Here is a 19014-nt window from a genome sequence, read left to right as displayed (position 1 = left end):
CAAACATAATCGCATTGCATTTCACATTATTACCACTGAGAGTGAACATGGAGGTCTGCACATCATGGCACTGTGAAGATGTGTTGGAGCGTTACTTACTTGAGCGGGTACATCCGTAGTGCCACGTCCATGCCGGGGCAGTAGGACAGGAAAGCAGCCAGAGCCGTTTCCTCAAACAGGCCAAAGATCAAAATCTTATTCCTGCCAGACAATAAGCGCAGAAAAAAAAGAGTTATTTACAGCAACACACGTAGTAGAGAGACGATAAACAGTGGCTCACATCAGTTAGAGAGGGAACAAACAAACACGGGCCATAAGTTAGGGCCATGAGTTAAAGGTGTGTCAGTGAAACCTGGCTCTCTACTGACGTCTAGTGGCAGCTGTGGGAAACTGCTTTCTTCTTCAGCTTTTGTAACTGATATTGTAACTCAGAGAAAACGTATGTATATATATATCCATCCTTTACTTCAATAAAAGCATTAGGATAACAACAATACTCCTTTAGAAGAGAAAGTCCTGCTTTTACAGTCTTTGAAACTTCAGGTGTCAAAGTAAAGGTGTGAGGTGAGTTGCAGAGTGCTGGAGATATCGGCCGTTAAGACGTCTTCTCTCCAATATAATGGAACATTTTCAGCAATGTCTCTTTCCAGAAATCATGACCCGGTTACTCAAGATAATCCACAAACCTTTGTGAACAGTGCAATGTAGGAACTTTCTACTGAAATACACCCACCAACCGTATCACACTACGTAGCATTATTCAGAAGTGTCTTTTTTTAATAACCTTCTGACTTACTTCATGCCCTGCTGGAACACAGAGTTACGCCTGGTCTTGCAGATGATGACATCTGCCCACTGTACCACCACAATGCTGACGAAGAATGCCGTGTGGCAAGTAAACTCCACAATCTTGCGTTGCTCATAGGTCTGGACAGGGAAACAGGAAGACAGTCACACAATGTGTCCTCTGTGATGGACTTCTATTCAGATGGTAGTGACGACACGTTTGTATACATCTATATTAATGTTTATGTCTTTTATCATTCAAGGATTACTGCTGGTGTAGGAAATATTCAGAAAACTTTGTATGAGTAACGTGATTCTCCATAAGGTCAGTCAAACAGAGCTCACAGCAGAACCCTGACATCGTGTGACATCACTCGTACCCATTGCTGCCCGTAGCTGTCCTCCAGGTCGTTGCAGGAGCGATCGTCCCAGTTGAGCCGGATGCCGACAAGCACGGACGGCAGAAAACCATTTTCGGCCATGATGACGAAGTAGGCGAAGAACCCGCCGAGAGCTTGGATCATACCTGCAGACACAGAGTTTCACAGCCGTTATAGTCCCCGGATATTATGATGAGATGAGAGAAAGAGTGCAAGGCAGAAAAGAAGGAAACCACGTTCTGATTGGCAACAACAACTAAAATGTATTTGTTGTATAGACATTTGTGAATTAGAAAAACAAACAGACTTTTGATAACTCTGTTGACTGCAGTAGAATCATGTCGGTATCAAGGTGAGGTCAGACAGCCAATGCCTTTGGGCTACCATTGTCTCACAACACTGATGTTAGCAATGTAAGAGCAAACAGAACGTGAACCTGCTCGATGTGCAGCTGTAGAGCTGTGTGTTCTGAACAAAACTCATGTTGTGTATGGGACAGATCCTGGGCCCGGTATAGGCTGTCAGATTTCTGCTCTGGTCCTGCATGTTGACAATACTTGCACTAATATTTAAAAACATTACAGTGATGGTGTATTTTAATTTGTATTCATTAATTATGTACTAAATATCTTTTGAAATTATATTTATTTACTTTATGTTTATTTTCATTTTAAATCTTATTTTTTACTTCATATTTTAGTGTATGAACCCCCCCCCCCCAAATTAAACTGAAAGACTTAATAATAATAATAATAAGAAATAATAACAATTAAAAAAATAAATAATTTAAATGTAATAATTTAATATATATATATATATACAGAATAATATTATTATTACTATATGTTAAATTTGGGGGATGGTTCATTTAAGTATGTACAATGTGTTAAATGTATAAAATGAATAAATACACACGGCACCTATTCCACTGATCACAGGTCTGTACTGTGTGTGGAACAACACAAACACGGCACCTACCGATCTGTCCATAGGCGATACTGATGAGCCTCTCGTTGACGAGTTTGTCCCTCAGTGGGTTCCTGGGCTGCCGCTTCATGATGTCACTCTCTGCTGCTTCATAGGCGAGAGAGATGGCTGGTACCTGACGGAGGGTTCAACAGGGAACACATTTATGTCTGGGTATGTTTTTGCTTTGGTGTATTTTAACACGCTACACTTTCCTAGCATGACAAACTGGAAGGTCTCACACTGCCACCTAGTGTCCTGTTTTGTGTACATACCTTTTACGCATGACCTTGAACTCAACTTCAGCGATAACTGGAGGGATTGTGTGACAGTCTGTATGTTTGGACTGGTTGATGGTGTGGGGTGGGCTGCATGCTTTGCTGCAGCATAATTAATAAACCTTTCCCACTACTTACTCCTTCAGAATTTGCCCAGAAGTTACAGTTTGTTCTTCCGTTTATTGCGTCACTTTAAAACTTCTCATTGAACCTAAACGTCCACAATTCCCTCAACTCAACATAAATTATGTTCGGCATCTTTCAGATTTTAAATATTCCCTTCTTTCACTTTTTTATTATTATTTTTTTTAAATATTCTAAATATTGCCATATGACATTATTCCAATTATGGGATTCATGCAGCACAATTGAACATTCTTAGGTGACCACCTGTGTGTCACCCCAGACATTGCTGTGTCTATATTGCCACCTGACATGCATACAGTTCATACAGTTGACATGTTTGTGCACAGCTGAGCTCTCCTGGTTGACTGTGCGTGTATGAGTGGATGAGTGGGTTCACACATTTGCTGCTGGCCTTTTCTATCGCCTGCCTGGACACATTGTGTGCGAGTGTGCGTGGTGTCTCCTCTGTTACCATGTCGGTTCCCAGGTCGATGCAGAGGATGGTGATGGTGCCCAGAGGCAGCGGGATGTTGACCAGGATGAAGAACAGGAAGGGGGTGATCTCTGGGATGTTGCTGGTCAGAGTGTACGCGATGGACTTCTTCAGGTTGTCAAAGATCAGACGGCCTGTCGGGATGAAGGTGGGGAGTAAAATAAATCTCTGAACAGGTGAACCCTCAACCCTTTGAACTCTGCAATAGAAATGGGCCGCCGGTGTCTGCGCTGGTATTTTTTGCTCATTGTGATGTCATTTCTTGGCGTATTCGCAAACGCTTCGTATCCCTTAAATGTGTGCAACTTAAGCTGAAAGGTTCTGTAGGTCAATAATCATAATAATTGATAGAAGTATTGAGAATGTGTCATACATTTTACCGCCTTGCGGTTGTGTCCCTCCGTCAACCTGTAAAGTTGCAGTTTGCATCCATGTCTGTCCAAAATGTCATCACTTCATCATTTTATCATATTAGACATCTGTGTGAAATTGTCGTAATTAGCATAACAATTCTTAGTTCTTAGAGTTATGGCCAAAAACGTGTTTTGTGAGGTCACAGTGACCGTTGAAAAACAAAACCAAATCAGTTCATCCGTTAGTCCAGGCGGACGTTTGGGCCAAAGTTTAAGAAATTCCTCAATAAACATGATGCCCCCGGCTACAAACACACAAAACACATTTTTTCTCAACAATTCTGAGTGTAGAAACATGACCAAAATACTTCTCAACACAACAAACATCATTTGAACTATGTACATATTTGAGATGTTGACATCTGCTCATTTTGAAGAGCAGTAGTTTCGTCATGTTACTCACATAACGTAACGACATCATCACAGGCGTACGACTGAAAGCTCCAGCTGTTATGGTTTTTAGTTTGGATCGTTTAAGCAGGATCATCCCGGTTAAATAAGATAGATGACTGATGTAAAGTAGACCCCACACTGCTAGCTCTTTAAAATACATTATTATTAATAACTCATTAACATAGCTTTCATAAATATCTTTCATCTTATTTATTGGAACGCCATTTTTTGTGCAACCTACATGATTGTCACCTAAAGATCTTAAGTTTACTCTCGCTCTTCTTAGACTCGATGCAAAGAACATCTGAGCTCATCTTTCTTCAAACCATCGCTCCCTCTTCACAGCCCCTTTTCTCATTCCTCCCTCACCTTCTTCTACTCCGGTGACGATGGAGGCAAAGTTGTCGTCCAGCAGGATCATGTCGGCCGCCTGTTTGGACACGTCTGAGCCAGAGATTCCCATGGCGACGCCGATGTCAGCCTTCTTCAGGGCGGGTGAGTCGTTCACACCGTCGCCTGTCACGGCCACGATGGCACCCTGACAGAAGAGGAGGACGCGCATTTTATGGTTTTCATTCTCATTCGGGACGCACAACGCTAAAAACCACGAGCTTGTGTGCATGTATGTACTGTATGCGTACCTGTCTCTGGCAGCCTTCTACGATGATGAGCTTCTGCTGCGGGGAGGTTCTGGCAAAGACGATCTCCGTGTGGTTCTTCAAAATGTCGTCCATCTGATCCTGATCGACGTCTTTCAGATCTGTGCCGTGGATCACGCAGGCCTTGGCGTCCCTACACAACGGAAATAACGGCAAAATGCTCTTTTGTATACTAAATCATAACAACTACTGTCATGCTGCAAAGTAAAAGAACATACTGTTCCATTGCGTGTTAGGGCCATTGTAGGTAATAATAAATAAACTATGGAGCCGGGGGAGGGAGGTAATATTCTGAGAAATAACTCCGGTTTTCCTGAGATTAAAGAGGAAAATGAAAATGAACACAATGAAATTGTGCGCCCGTTACTGTCTGAATTTCCTCGTGTTCTTATGAGGAGGAGGGCCTCTGAGCGAAGTGAAGGTTGTGAAATAAACCTACGTATACGCATTCTCCTGCATGCTCCTTCTGCGTTCTTTTACCAAGGTAATGCAGACATTGGTCTGCGTTGTACTCTATCCTCAGGTTAGACCTGTTGTTTTATTTGACCAGATAAATCCTAAAGATTGCCGCTTCTGTCCTCTCCGACGGAGGGCCTCTGAGCAAGGCGAAGGTCCTTCATGTTCTTTCAGTGTTTTTTTATGAACATAAATAAATACTATTATAATTGTATTTATTTTTTTATTTTTGTTTTTAACAAGTGATTGTAAAGGTAATGCCTGTTAACATAACATAGTTCATGTTTGTGTCTTACCTTGGGTTGACCTGGCTGACGGGGATGTTGAGGCGTGCAGCAATGTCTTCTACTGTCTCGTTGCCCTCGGAGATGATACCCACACCTTTAGCAATGGCCTTGGCTGTGATTGGGTGGTCACCAGTCACCATAATGACCTGAAATATAGGAGGAGGAAGAAGGTAAAGAGGTTGGCGGTGAATGGGAAAGAGAAAGAGACAAAAATAAAACAAAGAGCAAGAGGAGAAAAGGACAACAGTTAAGATAGAAGGAACAGGAGGAGGAGAAGAGTACAAGGGGTGAAAGAGAAAAAGAACACAACTCATACTATTAATAAAACACTCTTCCTCTCAAAATGTCATCTACAGCCTTCACATCCTGGTGGATGCCATGTTCTGCTTTTCCAGCCCCTTTAATTAAAATGCCAGACTTGAAAGGTGCCCACCTTGATGCCAGCGGAGCGGCATTTGCCCACGGCGTCGGGCACGGCAGCACGGGGAGGGTCGATCATGGACATGAGGCCTATGAAGCAAAGGTTGTCCGTCTCAAAGTTGACATCATCTGTATCGAAGGCAAAACCTTTGGGGTACTTGTCCTCTGGCAGGAACACGTGGCAGAAACCTGGAGGGATTAGGGACGAATGAATTATACAGTACATCCAGGATAATACTATGCAATAAAATACAGGATACACCAAAACTTTACTGGCAGGTTCAAATTCCAAATCATGAACCTTTTGTTAAATTACCGCTGTGTTCCCATCCTCCTTACCCAGTACTCTCTCTCCCAGTCCTCCCAGTTCCAGATAGGCGTTCTGGAAGGCCTCCTTCAGCTCATCGTCCATGGGCTGCTCCTTGCCCTGCAGCATGATGGTGGAGCTGCGGTCGAGGATCCTCTCTGGGGCTCCCTTCATCACCAACAGGTAGCGGTTGTCGTTTTCATCATCATTTTCATGAATTGAGAGCTGATGGGAACAGATCATGGCGTCAGCATGAGAACCTTTTAAGAAGTTTGTAGTGTTCTTGCATGTTTTGGCCCATTTGCTCCGAATGAAAGGGGACAAACCTGGTACTTGTTGGTGGAGTTGAAGGGGATCTCGGCCACCTTCTTGTTCTTGTCTCTCATGGCTTTGACGGCGCCACAGGACAGCTCGATACACTTCAGCAGGGCGGACTCGGAGGCGTCGCCGGCCACGTCGCGCTTAAGGATGGGCAAAGCATCCTGGCCGGCCTTGAACACGGCGCGGTTGCACAGAGCAGCGATGCGGGCCAAAGACACCCATGTTGAGGAGCTTTTGTCGAAAGAGCAGCCTAGAGAATGATAGGTGAGGGGAAAAAAGGAACCTTTATTGACAGTTGTCTCAGCCAAGCAGGGCAGCAAGGTACCCTGCAGGCCTGCAATCAATTAAAACCAACGTAACAATAGTTGGCAACAACGTTCGTGTCAAGGTGAGGGGAGTAAGCCAAAGCCTTTTGGGAGCTCTTGTGATGAATAACAAGAAACAATGTCTCCTTTGAAAAACAGCGGAGGCAGAGGCCGATGATACGGTGGAGAGAAAGTGCCGAGGCAAACGCACGTCCTCCGGTTGTAATCTACAAACAAACGTAACGGAGAGAAATACCTTCCATCTGTTTTCTCTGTTTTGTGACGGAGCAATGAAGCCTGAAGAAGCTATTTCAAGGCTAACGCTTGACAAAGCTAACGCCCGGCTACATGAATCCATCACAAAAAAGGAGCGAAAGCAGATGGATGGTGCTTCTGTCCCGTTACCTTTGTTTTTAAATTGGCCTGTAATCGTGCGTTTGTTTGTCAAACGGACACAAATCCAACACTTATGAGGGTCAGAGAGACGAGAGTATAATGTAACGTTATATTGGAATACTTTACGCCATCAGTCAGAGAAGTGAATCCTTTCTTTCTTCAAATATATTACATTTCCATTTTTTTCCATTTGTACAAGACGATGACTTGATAAAAACAAAACAGATCAGCTTTTGAGATTTCTACCAAACATACATTTGGCAAATGTTCATGTTGGATGCCAGCCAGTAATTGATGCTGCCAGAGAGGAACTCAGGTCACAAATATTCAGAATATTTTGCAGGAAGTTTGAATGCGCGCTGCATGGAAGCAGGGACAGAAGGTGGGCAAATCTCACCGGACTGGTCCTCGGTGGTGTCGGCCTCGTGGATCTGGTTGTCGAACCACATGTGGGCCACGGTCATCCGGTTCTGGGTCAGGGTGCCGGTCTTGTCGGAGCAGATGGTGGAGGTGGAGCCCAGGGTTTCCACGGCCTCCAAGTTCTTCACCAGGCAGTTCTTGCGAGCCATTCGCTTAGCTGTCAGCGTCAGACAAACCTGAGAGAAGCAAAGAGGACGCGACAGCGAGGAGGAACGACAGGAAGGAAAGGAGTCGTTGAAAAGGAGAGAGTAGAAACAAACGAAACCAAAAGAGAAAGAGAAAACATTATTAGTATCCGTGTGTTAAACTAGCAGGACAGATGAACATCTCCAGGTATTCAACTAACTCAGTGCCATACTGTACCTGAAACTATAAAGCACACCCAGGAAGAAACCCCGCCCCGACACCTGGAGACGTTCACCCTGCTCTTAACAATGCTCCTCTATAGCAAAATGCACTCAAATCCTCAAAAACTTTCCGAAAATAAAATTAAAAACAGCCCAAACAGAGGCGATGCAGAGAGAGAGAGAATGAGGCGTGAACGAGTGAAGCGGTGAAGCAGAGCGGCGGGTGCGTTGTGCCATCATGCCAAGTACGGCAAAAGACCCGTGGGCCAAACAGAACTAGCCAAGCAGAGGAAGGCCCAATTCATTTCAAGAAGCTGACTGGTCATTAGCCTAATATCATTACATTAGCTAGCCGTTGTCATTGCAGGCAGCACCACGACTGGCCTAGAAGAGAGAGAGAAAGAGAGACATACGGAGAGAACACAAACACACAAAACACATGTGGGGCTGCTTTGGGAGAAGGAGAGATGTAAAGAGAGAAATACAAACACAGGACAATACACCACCGTCACCATGGGAACAGGTACTGACACAGAGGGAATGTTAAAAGCACATAAGATACACATAGAGATGCACACGAGAGACACACTGATGTAAACACAAGCGCAGGGATACGAGATGCAAAGACGAGATCAAACAGCAGACGGGACGACATCGGCCTGAAACACACAATCAGACGAGGGTGAAACCACAAACTGCTTGGGGGGAATCGAATGATCTAGAGTCTACAATGGAGCGTGTGTAATGGGCTACAACGGTGGGGAGTAGGCTTACTAATATAAAAAAAGAGACGTGTCATTGGCAACAACAATGTACAAGAACATTTTATAAGCCGTTACTGGTTTCCCTGATTTTGTGTAGCTTCTTTGATTTATCCAATATATGAAATATATGAAAAATACCCGTCTGCACAAAAACACTGGGAACTGAGGAAGAAACGAAACGCAGAAGGACTGTGAAGAGAAACAAGACAGGAAGGGAAAACTGCTCCAAATGAAGGAATGATGCAACTGGACAACAACCTTGTAAACACGTACTAGAAATAGGGCTGCATGATATTGGTAATATAGATTGTGATGTCAAAAAATACAGGAATGTTCACCCTGAAGTTAAATGTATCAATTCGGTGCACTCTGACATTAAAATTAAGAGGCTCGATAAATGATTTCGTGCTCTCGAAAAAAATGTTGTACTTTGATGTAAAAAAAGTCATCATAAACTCATTGGTTGCATAGAGTTGAATGGCGATGACGCGGCAAAAAAGTCACATCCGCAAAGCACCGTAAACGAGACGGGTCTGGGTTTGAAGGCGGGTCTGGCGGGTTGTAGAAGACCCCTCACACGTTTGTAATGTCTCTGCCTACTCACAGTGACGGTGGCCAGCAGTCCCTCTGGCACATTAGCAACAATGATGCCAATGAGGAAGATGACGGCTTCCAGCCAGGAGTAACCCAGGACGATTGACAGCACGAAGAAGGACACGCCGAGGAACACAGCCACGCCGGTGATGATCTGGATGAAGTGCTCAATCTCCTTGGCAATGGGAGTCTGAGGAGTAGAAGAAGAAGGTGTTTGGATTGTTTGAAGAAGATGATTGACGTTTTTTGTTTTTTTTGCAACTAAGCATTTTAGGAGCAGTAAGCTGCTGCGAAGCAATTTGGGGTTATTTGTCTAAATAGTTTGTTTTTACACTTTATGAAACATAATGAGGCTGAGAACACTTCATATATGTAGTCAATTTCTTAGCTGTTGTCTTTCCATTCAAAATGAGTATGTGAATGAGAAGCTGAACGACTACATAAAAGAGCCTGTTTCCAGTAAGCAACCTCATTTGTGTCACCATTGTGGAATAATGAGTGTGGTACCTTGCCAGACTCCAGGCCTGAGGTGAGAGTGGCGATGCGGCCCATCACTGTGCGATCGCCAGTGCACACAACAATGCCACGCGCCGTTCCTAAACAATGAGAGTAGTAGTTTATTAAATTACAATATTTCCCTTTGGGGGGGGGGGGGGCATTAATGTGAACATCTGATGAGTATCAGAAGTCTGGTCTTGTGAGTACAGAACATATGGACAGAGTTGAGAGAGATGATGCATAGATAGTAAATGCAATGTAACAGTGTGTCCACAGGAGGGCCCCACACATCATGGGTTTCCTGTTCTACCACGGTGAGGGTCTTCCCGGTGACATCATGGGATGGAACAGGCACAGTGGGGTCCCGTTTACAGTCAACGTGACCCCACTGTGCCTGTTCCATCGCCGATGACCGGTGAGGCCACTGACCACCAAACACTTTGACCAGGGCCTACAGCGAGAGCTAATGTGCAGCGTCTTTGTTTGCAGGACTATCTGAGCACTGAACCGGAACAATACAAACACACACACATGCAGCCATGTGAATAAACACACACACACATTTAGAAATGTTTTCTAACACTCACAGTAAATGCTTTGTACAGTACATGTGATGAATATGAAGGTAATAATTATGCTTTAGGTTTCGGATACCGGTGATGGCGACCTTACCCTCGACACAGTTGGTGGAGAAGAAGGCAATGTTGCGGGTTTCCAGTGGGTTGTCATGGGTACAGTCAGGTGACCTGGTCTGGGGCTCTGATTCACCGGTCAGGGATGAGTTGTCCACCTGGTTAAGTGTGCAAGAGAGAGGGACAAAGAGGAAGATGAGGGAGTGGGGACTCGTTTCTTCATTGCAGATTTCTTGGTTCATGCTTGCTGTGCCTCTAATGGTTGTGTGGAGCTGTGCAGAGGCTGATTCCATTAAAAGGTTTTTCCCAGATAACATTCTGAGACTGATTTGAGGTTCATATGAGGAAAATCAGTGTGAATTTAACATGCAGATCTATGTTTATCCTCAGCTTGCACCTGCACCATCTGGGGGAAATCAGGACTTTAAAAGCAATCAGGTTAATGTTTGCAAAGTGGTTATAGTATAATGAATTTAGAATGCGCATCCTGTCACAGATTTGAGTCACAGATCGAATCAGCACAAAAGAACAAAGGGAGCAAAAATAACTTTGAGAGATCCCCGATGACGGCTTTAGGCCACAGATACCAATAACTGATGATCCATATTGTTTTGTTATAGCAGCTGGTCGACAAGGCTCCAGACTATTTATTTTCACCACCATCCTTTCAACGGCTCTGACGTCAGTGTAAACCATCAACAATTCTTTGATTACTTTGTTATAATAATCTATAGTCTTTTTTGCATAAAAAACACAATATTCAAGTGAGTAGGATATAAAAGATTGTATTTTCATTGATTAAAACAAATCTTGTCATTAGTAGTTTTAATGATGTATTATAAGCTGCTTAGAGCTAATGTAAACAGCTCATAATTCATTTCTAATATCTATTTATGTTGCTGTGAAAACGTCTCCTTCACACATCTGGATTTATTCAAGTTTCTCACCAAAACTACATTTTACAAGATTGCATCAGAACACATCATGACAAAGTTAAAATGTACCTTCGCCAGTACTCATTTTCACTGAACAGAGCCTGAACGCATCACAATTTAACCGATGCTGCCAACGTTACTAACCTTCCTCCTCTCAATTTCAAAACAGAGTAGTTGTTAATAATGTAATCATCATTATCAAGCATCGGTAAATAGAAAGCATTAATACCGATCTCCTGACCGCATGTTACTGAATATCGCCGATAACGACAGTCAGTAAAACTTCATTTCACACTATGAAGGTTAATCTGTGTAATTAATCCGCGGTTCACATGCGTGTCGAACCACGAGAGCAACCATACGGATCAACAACGGTCTGTTACACCACTAATTCAAAATGATGTGTTATTATCACATTGTGAAGAGGCTGTGCTTGTTTTAGTTAATAATTGATCGCCCAACACATCAGGATAATTCCATAAATGGTGGACGGAAATGGTGGACTCACTGCTGATGTCACACTCGTATTAATCACTTTTACTCCAACTTTGATGGTGCAACCACATCTTTACTGCCACTGAAAGCTAGTGAGCTGAATGTGTTAGCTAGCTCCATCCTGGCATCCGGATCAAGCTGCACTTGGCGAGTGTACTACATGAGAGAGAGCGCAGGACTCCGTTTACATCAATGCTGCTTGCTGAACAGGCCGAATGAGAGAGAGGGCGAACGCACACCCATGTTGGAGAGGTGCTGACCACCAAGTGTATACAATAGTCGCACACTCGTAGCCAGGCTGCAAAAAAAATATGTTTCTGTTTTGTCAAGTTTTTCTTATGTAGCGAATGGGCTACAACTGTATCTCTTTGAGCAACCCTGTGATGGATAACGACAGTAAATCCTCCTCGAGTCCTCCTTGGCTTTTCCGTCACTGTGCCTGGAACCCACCTTGCAGCCGTGGGAGGAGATGATGCGGAGGTCAGCGGGGATCCTGTCTCCTCCTTTCACCTCCACCAGGTCTCCACCCACCACCTGCTCAGCATTGATCTGCATCTTCTCTCCCTCACGGATCACCAGGGCTTGCTGGGAACAGAGAAAGAGAGAGAGAGAGAGAGAGAGGAAGAAAGAGAAAGAGAGAGAGATCAAAAAAGTAAAGCCAAAAAATAACACAAACCGTTATTTAGAGAAAAGATGAAACAGCCAAGAAACTAAAGCAATTGAAAGATACATCACAGATTGACTGAGTGTGCTAGCTGTGACAGCATGATACTGTGGCCTGCAGCTTCATAAACTGTAGTCCACCTAATAAACACCTGCGTTACTTGGGAACCCAATGTAATATACTCATTATGACCTGATTTGTTTCCATCATTCTTTTTCATTACTCAGGTTTAGTACCTCCAGGAATTACTGTGAGAATTATTGAGCAGCCTCATACTGTAGAGTGCTTACAGCTGATGAACAAGGCCATCGTTCATCCCCGGTTGACAGTCATTGACCACTGAGCCTCCCCCCATCCACCCATGTCAGTTGCCAGATGTTGCAAGAGTGTTTTGCTGAGACAGAGAAAGGTCTGGAACAAAGTTCATTTTCTCTGGATTTGTCAGTCTGAAGAAGTGTCAGTGTCTGAATTTTCAGAAGATATGTGTCATTTTTTTTACTTTGCTGACTATGGAGCAAAGGAATCGGTCCTAATCTGCGTTCTCCCATTGCAGTTAATAGACTCAGGACCTAGCGCTAGTATCCTAAAGGGGCGGGGCAGACACAGATTGTGACTGAGTCTCAGTCCCGTCTCCTTTGTGAAATGTCTCTGGTAACGTAACGCTCCATGACGTAGAGAAGTCCCAACTGGTCGACTCTATCTCAGCATGTTGGCCTTTCAAGGTTAAGGCCTGCTTTCAAACAGTAACAGAGTGTTGAGCCTATCCAACCCATGATTATAAATCTGTTAAGAAATGTCACACCAGCTTTGATGTGCTTCATCACAGTACAGTTATACCATTCAGTTAACAGCAAAAAAAAATACATGTTTAACTGTGGAATACCTCTTTAATATCTAATATCTAATAAAAGTGCCTGTTTTCATTTGTTGTTTCATTTACAAGCATTAATTCACTTTTCATTCTGAAAAGATATTTTGCTGCCATCTTCTAAATATGGTGTATATATCTTATATATATATTGAAATAATTTACAGCATTACATTCCCCTTTATGAGTTGATAGACTCAACATATTACAATGAACTCATTTATTTATCATTTTAATTTCTAAGTCAATGGCTGTGAGAATCTAAACACAGTGTGTTCCTTTTCTAGGACCCTTTTTTTCAGTCAGCATTACCACAAACGTTTTTTTATCTCTTGCCTAAAATGTATTATGGAATCCAACTAAATGCGTAAGCTTGCACATTTTTTAGTTAAAACCCTTTTGGCAACAATTCCTGGTTGAACTGTTGAGCGTCCAGTACCTGAGGGACCATGTTCTTAAAGGACTCCATGATCTTTGAGCTCTTAGCTTCCTGGAAGTAGGAGAAGCAGCCGGTGATGATGACGACGGCTGACAGCACGATACCCAGATACAACTGCAAAGAGAGGCAGGGAAACAAAGATGAGACCTCATGACCTTAACGTCACCTGGATCTAAAAATGTGTCACGTGAGAAGAAATAGACGAGTGGAGAGACACACACAGAGAGACCGAGTTGAGAAACCATCAGTGACACATTCTGTCATGCTATTTCAGGAAGTTCAGGCTTCTGAATATAAAACAATAAGCCTTTTATTCATGTTTTCACCTTGAAGCTGGTGTGGACTCACATGGAGGCTGTTTATCTCTTTGTAGTCTACTCTGTGAGTGGTTTAAAGACTGTGCTCTATTGTCACACGTCTGAAGGATCACCACAGAAGGTCTAAATCAGACCTCCACCAGCGTATGTGGCAGCTGTGTGTGTGTGTGTGTGTGTGTGTGTGTGTGTGTCATGTCCTGGGGGGCGTCTTACAGTACGCTGCATTTACTGTACATTACATGCTCAGATGGGATGTTTGTTTTTTTTGCATAAAGACCACATGTGCGGGGGTAGATGGAGGCAGAGAGGGACACTTTGAAATGTCACTCACGGGGCTTCAGCTGATAGCTGTGAATTATTTAGGCCAGAAAAGGTAACGCAAGGCTAGTGAGAAGCCTGCGAGTCAGAGAGTGCTACTAATAGTTTGCACTACCTTTCCTCGGATAACCTTTCATACTAAAAGCTGGCGGAGACACATTAAAACAAAGAATGGTGGGAAGAATTCCCAAAACTATTCCGCTAAAGCAAGACAGATAATTAATCAGACAGTAAAGTAGCTAACCAGCCGTATTCTTGAGGTCTGCAGTAAATGAGGGGCCTTTAATAATATGTTATGAGGAATTACACTATGTTTATTTGACCTGAGAGTGCCAAGTGAAATAAGGTGTAAATTGTATTGGTGGCAGACGGTTTGACTTAGTTAGTAGGTGAAATAGGAAATGACTCATGTTCACTTTGAGTTGATGTTTCATCTGTGATGCTGCTGTCACTGTTCAGACTTGTTCTTCATGATGCTCAAGCAAAAGATCAGTTCACGTTGCCATTAATTCATTTGGCCTTTTCTCACCATGTAGTTGGTAAATGAGATAATAAAATGTCCTGCATTTAGTGATAATCGCCTTTTATTTATGTTCTTGTACCATACATGTATGGCTTCATCTCTTAAGATTGTAATGATTTATAGTTTAACAGAAGGTAGGTGAGGGGGTTATACATCTCTACAAGCAATTTAACCTGATGAAAAAAACTGGGACACAGATGCTACTGTTGTGTAATTTCCCATCCAGCTCTGATGCATTACATGTTTAATTAGATCGTAATAGAGCTGAAAAGATGACTTGATACATTTATTATTTGTTCATCTGAACTTTTTTTTATCATCAATTAATCATTTAAGTCATTTTTAATGCGTTGGAGACTCATCGACTTAGTTGTTTTTCTGCGGGCGTGGTGGAATCTTGCAACTGTCTCTTCCCTTAATGTTAGGATATAGTGACAGTCAGTGGCGGCTGGTGGAAAGTTTTCTAGGTGGGGCCATCCAATCAATTTCAGCAAACATCCCAGTATGATTTAATGCAAAAAAATGAAAGTATCAAACACGCATTACTACTTTGCAGTTCAATATTTAAAATGTATTCCAACACGAAAAAAAGCAGTAAATAACACTTTATATGATAAAGACGTCAGGACATCTTATTTTAGTCACCCTCACAGGGAATTCAGTATAATATATATATATATATAAAGTATAATATAAAACATACACATACATATATAGATATAAGCTATGATGAGTTTTCACTGATGCCTCCATGATCAAGTTGTCATGAAACTATGTAGAAGAAAAGATGTTCACTTTGCCTAATATGTAGCTTGACAGAGTTCTCATGTGTGCCCTGGTGTTCTCTTGTTTCCTTACCTCCTCATCCCTCACTCCCGTAACTGTCGATCTATCCCTAACGATCTATCCCCGTTGTTTTAAAAAGCTAAAGAGAGATCAGGGGGACTGCACTCTAGAAATTTAGGGAGCGGACTTGTTCTTGCAGGACGTCTTGTTGTCTGCGGTTGTCATCCCTCTTCACTGTCATCTCCTCACACTCTTCCTTCAGAGCCTTTTCTTTGTCAGCTTTTTTATTCAGCTTCTGGAGTTCTTTACGAAGGGCGTTTTTCTGACGTTTGATGGTGTTTTTCTCCGCTCTCAGGGAGTCGCAGATGTTGGTCAAAGCTTTCTCACCCTGGAGTATGTTGCTGAGCTCCTCAACCTTAAGCTGAAGAGTTCCGTTTTCTTGGCTCAGGGCTTCGTTCTCTGACATTATCGCAGCGTTTTTGTCCTCGTAGATTTGTTGTGAGAATTTTTTCTCCAGTGCCGTAACTTCTTTTTTCATTGAGTCATTCTGTCTAGTTAGAACCTTTTTCGCTGCCTTCCTTTCAATATAATCTGCCTTAATGGCATCCATAACTAAGAGGTTGTTGATGAAACCGCAGATTGTTTCTGTCCTTTCATTGTTCTGTCTCTTCAAGGCGTCAGTCTGTTCCTTCAGCATGTCATACTTTGTCTTCCAGTTTTCTTCTTCCAGAAGCTTGTTGAAGACCTCAAAGTGGGATTTGATCAGGTCTTTGTTTTGTGCCACCAGGACTTTCTCCTCAGCTTCCAGTTCAATGAGATTGGCCTTGAAAGTTTTTCTGACCGTGAGCTCTTCATTGACGACCTGGATTTGCTGCTTCAAACCGTGGTTTTCTTTCTCCACAGCGTCCATGCGGCCCTGTGTTTCATTGCACCTGTCACTCCAGACCATCACCATGTCATGTTCTTGGTTAAGGCGCTGGAGTTCCTGCTGCAGGGCCTCATTTTGACGGCTGAGGTCTTCAATTGAGGGTTGCATTGCCTCGTTTGTTACCTATAAAGCTTTTCCAAACTCGACCTGTTTGTATAACTCTTTAATCTCATGTTGCAGAGCAACGTTGTCCTGGCTGATCACCTCTTTCTGAGCTTTTACGACTTTGCATGATTCAACCAAGTCTTCGACATGCTGCTGTGTGTCCTTGAGCTTCAGGAGTTCCTTTTGCAGCACGTCGTTTTGATTGCTGACAGCTTTGTGCAAAGCCGCCTCGTCCTGTAGCTCCCTGTGCAACTCCTGCATTTCAAAGTGCAGAGCGTCGTTCTCCTGGCTGATCGCCTCTTTCTGAGCTTCTGTGTCGTTGAAGGATTTCTCCAAAGCTCTGACATGCTGGTTCCTATCTTTGAGCAGCTGGAGTTCTTGTCTCATGGCCTTGTTTTCCAGATTCAATGCATCCTTCTTCTCTTTCAGTGCAGTGCACGCTTCCTCCGAAGTGGTCGCATCTTGCAGTTCTTTCACCAGATCCATAATTTCTTTCTTGAAATTCAGGTTCTCTTGTCTTGCGACTTCATAGGCTGCCTTCACATTATCCACTCTCTTCAGCTTTTCCTGCTGTTTCTGCAGTCTCCGTCGCAGACTTTCCTGGTGAAGGCCCATTGTTCTGTTTGATGCTTTTGCCTCTTCATACATGGCATCAACAGTGCTGTGATTTTGGGCCTTGTCGATGAGCACCTTCACCTGTGCTCGTAGATCATCAATATTTTTCCTTGCAGCATTTCTTTCTGACCTGAATTGCTGACATTTCTGATGTTTTGTCTGCAAAGATTCCCAGTCTGCAATCTCTACCTGGCTGCGGTGAGGCGCATGGAGCCAAGCACTTCAGAGATGTCCTGTAGGTTCATATTCATCTCTTCATAGTTTTCAGATGAAGAGGAACTTGAAGGTGTTACGCTTGGTCCCTGGTTGCAATTCATCTTAGCCAAGTATCTAAAGAAACCACTTCTAAAAATACTAAATGATTCCCCCTCAGTGTACCTGCACCCCTCTGCTGCTTCAAGATGGCCAGAGTCATAGCGGGCTGATGCATTGTGGGGGAGAGAGCGGGACGTGGGAGCTACTTCTCAGTGACCTACGCACTGCACATCTAAGAGCGTGCACACGTGTGTGTGTGTGTGTGTCGAGTGATGTACAAGCAGAGATGGGCAGTATTTCTATTACTTGTATTTGAAATACGTATTTCAATTACTTTTGAGTATTTTGTAATTTGTATTTGATTGGGCCGATTCAAAATCTAACGTAATTTGTAACAAAATACTTTAGAGCGGAGTAATTTTGTATTTAAAACACTCAAAATACTTTCTCCACGAATCAAAAAACAGTTCACGAGTTCAGTCTTCAGATCTTCAAGTTCAACGGATTATCTGTCAAGTTAAATATTGTATCTGAGTGTGACAGATGTCAACTAGCTTGATGTATAACTTATGCTGGGTCTGGCTACATAGCCTATTGTATATACATGGTGATGGTTATAATATCAAGCTAGCGATCGATGCTAACATGCTAATGACGCTAGCATGCTGTCTAGGCTAGTGCATAGCCAGTGTTTAGCAAGTTAACTTATCAGTCGAGTAGCTAGCTATAGGAAGAGGGAGACTGGGAGCTTGTATGTCATAAGTGATGAATATTTTCTTGTTGATACAAAGCCAAAGTTTATGGGCTGTTAAGTCCCATTAATACAAATATATATACATAATCAAGTTGTTGTCTTTCAATAGCTTTGTTGAGTTACACTGACATTCTGTGACTGTTCTTCCTTTTTGTGGGGTTCACCAGAGCTTTGTGTACATTATATCGCCCAAACCTGAATGCTCTGCTATACCAAATTGTGAGAAAACAGAAAATCTAGAAAAAAGTATTTCCTATATTTTAAATACAAAATACATGTATTTTCTGGCACCAGTATTTTGTTGTATTACATTTATTTGGGGGTATTTTGTATCAAAATACATTTTGATGTATTTTTGCCCATCTCTGTGTACAAGTGTGAGACAAACACGTGCGTATAGATCAGGGGTGTCAAACTTACGGCCCGCCGGCCGGATCCAGCCTGCCACGTCATTTTATGTGGCCCGCGAATCCGCCAGCAAAAAAATAAATTTTTAAATCGCGCACGGTGGAGCGCGCACACACCTCCACCAGCGTATGTGGCAGCAGCAGCAGCCCCCTCCCCGCCGACAACGAAGGAGCACCCACCCCCCCCCACACGAGTCCTCCCCTGTGGTCTGAACCGAGTGTTTTGTCCTGTCATGCTGTGTGCATCAGCGCTGCTTAGCCTCAGTCCTTTCGGCTCTATTCTGCATAGTGACCCCGACATGGAACGGTGCTGACCCATGAGCGCCCTCCTCTTAGCCTGCCATTACAATCGCCGGGAGTCAGG

General features: G+C 43.2%; 1 protein-coding gene across 2 annotated transcripts in view; it reads right to left on the bottom strand.

Annotated features, from left to right (window-relative positions):
* Nucleotides 1-19014, bottom strand: part of atp1a3a (ATPase Na+/K+ transporting subunit alpha 3a) — a 38689-nt gene that overhangs the window by 2536 nt on the left and 17139 nt on the right. The window contains exons 6-22 of one of the 2 annotated variants that reach the window (XM_079175842.1): nt 13643-13756; nt 12122-12256; nt 10282-10399; nt 9619-9707; nt 9122-9301; nt 7384-7582; nt 6291-6535; nt 5997-6189; nt 5671-5846; nt 5247-5383; nt 4477-4627; nt 4205-4373; nt 3009-3163; nt 2145-2268; nt 1167-1312; nt 797-927; nt 100-201 (exon numbers count right to left, since the gene is read on the bottom strand). In XM_079175842.1, coding sequence (XP_079031968.1) covers nt 100-201; nt 797-927; nt 1167-1312; nt 2145-2268; nt 3009-3163; nt 4205-4373; nt 4477-4627; nt 5247-5383; nt 5671-5846; nt 5997-6189; nt 6291-6535; nt 7384-7582; nt 9122-9301; nt 9619-9707; nt 10282-10399; nt 12122-12256; nt 13643-13756 — 2564 coding nt within the window. Of the gene's footprint in view, nt 1-99; nt 202-796; nt 928-1166; nt 1313-2144; nt 2269-3008; nt 3164-4204; nt 4374-4476; nt 4628-5246; nt 5384-5670; nt 5847-5996; nt 6190-6290; nt 6536-7383; nt 7583-8096; nt 8193-9121; nt 9302-9618; nt 9708-10281; nt 10400-12121; nt 12257-13642; nt 13757-19014 lie in introns of those variants that run through there. The other variant, XM_079175843.1, reaches the window with a different exon arrangement.

Source organism: Pholis gunnellus, assembly GCF_910591455.1.
Source record: "Pholis gunnellus genome assembly, chromosome: 16".
NCBI lineage: Eukaryota > Metazoa > Chordata > Actinopteri > Perciformes > Pholidae > Pholis > Pholis gunnellus.
Note: the sequence above shows the minus strand (reverse complement) of the source record. Positions and strands in the feature narration are given on the sequence as shown.